The 7,255-nt window shown below is 50.6% G+C and overlaps 1 protein-coding gene across 1 annotated transcript in view; it reads left to right on the top strand.

Moving 5' to 3' along the window:
* Positions 1 to 5,951, top strand: part of LOC140397072 (alpha-1A adrenergic receptor-like) — a 42,283-nt gene extending 36,332 nt beyond the window's left edge. Inside the window, exon 2 of the mRNA XM_072486105.1 lies at positions 4,080 to 5,951. Within this exon, the coding sequence (XP_072342206.1) occupies positions 4,080 to 4,576 (497 nt within the window). The 3' untranslated portion in view covers positions 4,577 to 5,951. The remainder of the gene's footprint in view (positions 1 to 4,079) is intronic.
* The last annotated feature ends 1,304 nt before the right edge of the window (positions 5,952 to 7,255 follow it).

The following is a 7,255-nucleotide window of genomic DNA, read 5'->3' on the forward strand; positions in this document are numbered from 1 at the left end:
CATGTCGACTAGCCATCGCCCTCTCTAGGCCAGTCCCACGTCCCGATTCCGCGCTCCCACTCGTTCCCCAGGTGGCTCATTCCAGCCCCGACCACCCTTTCTTTAGCCAGTTCCTCTTTGATTTCTGCAGCAGCAACCCAGTTATCGCCCCCGCGCCCCCCCCCTCCCCCCCCCCCGCTAGCGTGATTGCTCCCCCCATATTACTTCCGCAAGTCAGCTGACTTCAACTGACCCCGGCTTCTCCTGCTCACTCCTTGACCCCCCCCCCGTGTGGGGAACTCCCATCTACCTTGCGCCTATCTTCCCGCCATTATCTGTCTGGCGCGGGAACATCTCTGTAGCTGACCCGCCCCTTGTGGCGCAGCTCCCTCTGCCACCCCACTCCCATTCCTCATCCTCCGCCTATGTCTCTTCTTTCCCCCCCCACCGGCACCCACATTTCTTAGTGTGTCCCCCCTTCCCAATTTACATCTCTATATACATCGACAGTGACATTTCCCTCTAATATCAGTCCCTCAGTTCCGATCCAATTTCTCATCTTTAATGAAGGTCCATGCTTCTTCCGCCGTTTCGAAGTAGTGATGCCTCTCCTGGTGCGTGACCCACAGTCGCGCCGGCTGCAACATCCCGAACTTCACCTTCTTATTGTGTAGCACCTCCTTGGCCCTCCTTCTCGCCACCTCCGCACTCCAATCCTGGTACACCCGTACCACTGCATTCTCCCATCTACTACTCAGTCCCTTTTTGGCCCATCTCAGAACCACTTCTCTATCATTAAAGCGGTGAAATCGCACGATTGTCGCCATAGGTGGTTCTCCCGCCTTTGGTCTCCTCGCCGGGACCCGATGAGCCCCCTCCACTTCTAAGGGGCCCGAAGGGGCCTCAGCTCCCATCAGCGAGCTTAGCATCGTGCTCACGTAAGCCCCGCAGTCCGCTCCTTCCACTCCCTCAGGGAGACCCAGGATCCGAAGGTTCTTCCTTCGTGCTCTGTTTTCTAGGGCCTCAATCCTTTCAATGCACTTTTTGTGGACCGCCTCGTGCGTCTGTGTTTTGACCGCCAGGCCCAGGATCTCATCCTCATTATCCGTCACCTTCTGCTCCACCACGCGGAGCTCTGTCTCCTGGGTCCTTTGTGCCTCCTTAAGCCCCTCAATTGCCTGTAGCATCGGGGTCAGCACCTCCTTCTTAAGTAGCTCCACACACCGTCTTAAAAATTTGTCTTGATCGGGCCCCCATGTCGCCTGGGCTTTCTCCGCCGCCATCTTGCTTCTTTTTCCCTTCTGTCCCCATCGTCGAGGATTCTTCGCGATGTAGCCGCCGCCGCCGATATTTTTCTCTTTCGTTGGGGGGGACTCCCTATTAACTCACCCCACACCGGGTTTAGTCGTGAGAATATTTCCCGTTGGTGCTCTTAAAAGAGCCCGAAGGTCCGTTGGAGCTGGAGCCGCCGAAACGTGCGGCTTAGCTAGGCATCGCCGCAACCGGAAGTCTCCACCCCCATCCTTCCCTACCACAGGAAAAAGCCCACGCTTTCCTGAGCCGGCCCCGCCCCCTCTGGCGCAGCTCCTTTTTGCGGCCTTACCCAACTCCCCATCCCCGCGCCTCCACGCCCCCTCTTCCTCCGTGGGGCCCTGCCCCTCCACCACCGACACCCACACTCTCCCACAGCCCCCACATCAAATCCATTCACCCATCCCCGCCCAGCACTCAAACCCAGAGAACATTCCCCAAATGCAGTAAACACAGTAAACATCCCCCCACGACCAACCCTCAGTTTGAGTCCAACTTTTCAGTCTGTATAAAGTTCCATGCCTTATCGGGCGTTTCAGAATAGTGGTGCCGATCCTGTAACGTGACCCACAATCGCGCTGGCTGCAGCATCACTAACTTCACCCCCTTCCGATGGAGCACCGCCTTAGCCCGGTTAAAACCAGCCCTCTTCTTAGCCACCTCTGCACTCCAGTCCTGGTAAATTCGGATCTCCGTGTTCTCCCACCTGCTGCTCCGCTCTTTGTTGGCCCATCTCAGGACACAGTCTCTGTCCATAAAGCGGTGGAACCTCACCACTACAGCCCTTGGCAGCTCATTGGCTTTGGGTCTCCTTGCCAGGACCCGATGAGCCCCATCTAGCTCCAGGGGCCTCGGGAAAGCTCCCACGCCCAACAGCGAATTGAGCATCGTGCTCATATGTGCCCCGGCATCGGGACCCTCCACTCCTTCAGGGAGACCCAGAATCCGAAGAGTCTTCCTTCTCGACCTATTCTCCAGGTCCTCAAAATTTTCCACCCACCTCTTGTGCAGCGCCTCCACCTTCACCGCCAGGCCCAAGATCTCATCCTCGTTCTCCGAGGCTTTTTGCCGCACCTCCCGGATCGCCGCCCTTTGGGCCTTCTGGGTCTCCACAAGCTTCTGAATCGCCGCCTTCATTGGCGCCAGCATTTCTGTCTTCAGCTCCTCAAAGCAGCATTTAAGAAACTCCTGCTGCTCCTGCGACCACTGCGCCCATGCTGCTTGGTCACCACCCGCCGCCATCTTGCTTTTCCTCCCTCGCACTTTTCGCTGCCCCAAGATCACTTTTTTTAACCGCTCCACTCCTGGTCCAATCCATATAATGTCGGGGGGACCTTGCTGTCACTTTCCCACACTGGAAGCCGTTGAACAGTTGCCATTGGGGCCCCTCTGGAGAGCCAAAAAGTCCGTTCCCGGCGGGAGCTGCCGAACGCGTGACCTACCTCGGCATAGCCGCACCCGGAAGTCGCTTTCTACTTTTAAACTGCTCACAGCAAAACCAGCCAGGCACTTTTTTGCTGCTCTCAGCAAAACCAGCCAGGCACTTTTTAGCTGCTCTCAGCAAAACCAGCCAGGCACTTTTTAGCTGCAAAACCCAACTGCAACTGCAAAATGGCTGAACTGAGCTGAGCTCCACCCACTCTATAACATCACTGTTTTCTTAAAGGTACATTGCTTAAACATCCAGTTGTTAAAGGCACTCTCGCATGACAGTCAGTGAAGGTTAGGTAACCGAATGGTTTATGATACCGCACAGATAACTCACCAATCATCTTAGCAGATTGTGGGTACCAGAAACATTACCGGGAGATCGACAAGTTCCCTGTAAAAGTTCAGCTGGTTAACCAATGTCCTCCAAAGTGAAAGCCGAGGTACTTCTCAAGCCACACGCAATGCGGTTAGTTCTCCATTCCAAAGGGTAAGGAGAAGTGGGAAATAAGGAGTGTGTATCGCCAGCACTAGCCTCAACCCCATGAACCAATGCAGTTAGAAAACACCAGGCAATGGACTCAACGTTAGTTTGTTTGCAGTTCAAATCATTGAACAGGATTGCGCATTTCAGTTACAGTTTCTGCAAGATGATTTTTCACCCTGAACGTTCCAACAGCTCCTCCCCGTGATGCATCTCTGTCGGACTTACTGTTATGGGAAAAAATATTTGGGGTCAGTCCCACTGAAGTGCTCTTGGATGATCTTCCACCAGGGCTGTTGAGAAGCTCGTTCCACTCTGTCCAGGTCTTGTGTTGACCTGGAAGCATTGAAAGGAAGATTCATATACTTGCAACTTTGAGAGAACAACTTTTCCTTATTGAAACTGTGAACAAGTCTGGTCAGCTTCACCGGGACATTGATACATTCTTGATTAAGGGGGCGGGGGGGGGGGGGGGGGCGGGGTTGAGGTTACATCAGGTGGAATGAATGGTGGAAGCAGGTTCGAGGTGTCAAGTGGCCTCCTCCTGATCCTGATGTTCCGACGTTTGCATGTTGCCAGGCATAACCAATTGTAGGTGCTGATTTAATTCCCTCTTCCATCATTATACACTGTGAACCAATTTTCCACACAAATTCGCTGCTCTTCACACGGTTCAATGCGATTACGTGCTTCACCTGTACAACTGATATATTTGCATTGACTGAGGATAACTAGTCCTTGCTTTCAATTACTTTCTCAAGCGCAGAGCTTTAAATCCTACTTCCGTGCCAATAAGTATGGAACATGTGCATTTTCTCTCCTGATGTCAACGCAAGTGCACACCTGAAGTAATTGTCTCTCTTCTTTGCCCCCTCAGGTTCGTTCTTCCCCGCATACAAGCCCCCAGAGACGGTCTTCAAGATAGCATTTTGGCTTGGCTACTTCAACAGCTGCATCAACCCCATCATCTACCCGGCTTCGAACCAAGAATTTAAAAAGGCCTTCCAAAATATTCTCAGGGGTCGGTGCCAGCGCCGGAAACGAGCGTACAGCGAGCCCAACTTGGGCAGCAGCACAGGCAGCGGCCACAGCACAGCAGGGCAGAAGGACGTGGTGCGGATTCCTGTTGGGTCCAGTGAGGCCTTTTTCAAGATATCAAAGTCTGGCGGGGTGTGCGAATGGAGGTTGTTCTCCACCGCACCCGACCAGGGGACCAATCCAGGCCGTGGGCCTCTCCGCGGGGGAGAGGGAGCGACTTTGCACTGTTGCTGCGGCACCGCCGATGCCCACGTGTCGTCGGACTGTGATGCCTACAGCACGCCGAGTTTGAGACTGCACACCTACTCGGTTGGTGCCTGCGGTGACCCTGTTTGAGGAAGTGTGGCTCAACCAGAAGCTCCCCCAATTGGTGAGGGGGGGACGGGACGTGAATTCCATGCCACACAGTGACAAAAATTTGCAATTTTGCATCTCAATCACATTCATCCATCAGCCATCACACCACCTCCATTGATGATCCATCTTCCACCAGCTGAGGGAGTTGATGATATTTCAGGTTATTGCCCTGGTGGATCGCTGAGACGACCACTCTCCATTCCTAAACAATAAAAAGAACAAACTCAAACTCACTCAGGCAAACTGCAACCCATCCTGGACAACCTTTTTCAATTCTGGGCAGGTTTTAGCCTGGTAGGTGAAGCAGTCCTAACTCCCTTTTTCAATGGTGTCAGTTAGACCTTCCAGCGACCCGTCTCAATATTTAACGCCAGGTCCACTTCTATCGAGGGATTAAACGCATTTGTGAAGAAACCAGGTGGATTCAGGTCTGGAGGTGGATAAAATTCAGCAAGACTCACGGCATCAACAGGAATGAACATGCTTATCCACGGAGATGGTTTTAACTTCAAGGGAAGAAGAGCTTGAAGGTTGCTGCCTTACAATTAATGACAACACGCAAAATTCTCTTTTCTAATTGACCCCCTGCCTTTTATCTGTAAATTCGCTCCGTTTAACCCAAACCCTGTTTGAAGCAGTTGTGGGTACCACACCTCAGGAATGATATTCTGGCCTTAGAGTGCAGTGCCGATTTGCCGTAAATATGAAGGGGCTCCATGGAGAGACATTGTACAAACTCAGTCCCTGGAACGTAGAAGGTTCAGGGGTGATTTGACTGAAGTTTTTAATCTATCAAGGGAAACAAATGGCATAGACAAGAGCTATTTCTGCTGGTTGGGGAGTATGAGGACTAGGAAGCAGGGTCTAAACATTAGAGGCAGACCATCCCGGAATGAAATGCGGAAACATCAAGATGCAAAGGGTGGTTAAAATTTAGAATTCGGTTCAGTAAATCAAGCTGGGTCAATTTCTAATTTTAATCTGATCTTGTTGTTTTAACTAAGGTATCCAGGCAAAGATGAGTATATCGAGTTGGACTGTAGATAAGCCATGATCTCACAGAATGACAGAACAAATTCAAGGACTAAATGACCTGCTCCTCTGTTCCCAAGATCTGCTTGGTCTCTGTGCAGAATGGTGCCTAGAAAATGGGATGTACTCTATAACATGCACTCCTCCCCATCCAGAACCCAGACAAGTAGATGAGCATTATCAATAGGAAACAGATGCTCGCCACCTGACAAACTCTTCCTCAGGCTCATCGTGCGTAGGAGGGGTTTTCTAAATTCCTCTCTCGGTCCTTCCTGCTACTCAGCTCTAACCTTGACATCCCGGATCCGGACTGTCCCTTACATAAGAACATAAGAACTAGGAGCAGGAGTAGGCCATCTGGCCCCTCGAGCCTGCTCCACCATTCAAAGAGATCATGGCTGATCTTTTGTGGACTCAACTCCACTTTCCGGCCCGAACACCATAACCCTTAATCCCTTTATTCTTCAAAAAACTATCTATCTTTATCTTAAAAACATGTAATGAAGGAGCCTCTACTGCTTCACTGGGCAAGGAATTCCATAGATTCACAACCCTTTGGGTGAACAAGTTCCTCCTAAAATCAGTCCTAAATCTACTTCCCCTTATTTTGAGGCTATGCCCCCTAGTTCTGCTTTCACCCGCCAGTGGAAACAACCTGCCCGCATCTATCCTATCTATTCCCTTCATAATCTTATATGTTTCTATAAGATCCCCCCTCATCCTTCTAAATTCCAACGAGTACAGTCCCAGTCTACTCAACCTCGCCTCGTAATCCAACCCCTTCAGCTCTGGGATTAACCGAGTGTATCTCCTCTGCACACCCTCCAGTGCCAGTACGTCCTTTCTCAAGTAAGGAGACCAAAACTGAACACAATACTCCAGGTGTGGCGTCACAAACACCTTATACAATTGCAGCAGAACCTCCCTAGTCTTAAACTCCATCCCTCTAGCAATGAAGGACAAAATTCCATTTGCCTTCTTAATCACCTGTTGCACCTGAAAACCAACTTTTTGCGACTCATGGACTAGCACACCCAGATCTCCATGCACAGCAGCATGTTTTAATATTTTATCATTTAAATAATAATCCCTTTTGCTGTTATTCCTACCAAAATGGATAACCTCACATTTGTCAACATTGTATTCCATCTGCCAGATCCTAGCCCAATCACTTAGCCTATCCAAATCCCTCTGCAGACTTCCAGTATCCTCTGCACTTTTTGCTTTACCACTTATCTTAGTGTCGTCTGCAAACTTTGACACATTGCACTTGGTCCCCAACTCCAAATCATCGATGTAAATTGTGAACAGTTGTGGGCCCAACACTGATCATTGAGGGACACCACTAGCTACTGATTGCCAACCAGAGAAACACCCATTAATCCCCACTCTTTGCTTTCTATTAATTAACCAATCCTCTATCCATGCTACTACTTTCCCCTTAATGCCATGCATCTTTATCTTATGCAACAACCTTTTGTGTGGCACCTTGTCAAAGGCTTTCTGGAAATCCAGATATACCACATCCATTGGCTCCCCGTTATCTACCGCACTGTTAATGTCCTCAAAAAATTCCACTAAATTAGTTAGGCACGACCTGCCCTTTATGAACCCATGCTGCGTCTG

This window comes from Scyliorhinus torazame, chromosome 20 (genome assembly GCF_047496885.1).
Source record: "Scyliorhinus torazame isolate Kashiwa2021f chromosome 20, sScyTor2.1, whole genome shotgun sequence".
Classification (NCBI taxonomy): domain Eukaryota; kingdom Metazoa; phylum Chordata; class Chondrichthyes; order Carcharhiniformes; family Scyliorhinidae; genus Scyliorhinus; species Scyliorhinus torazame.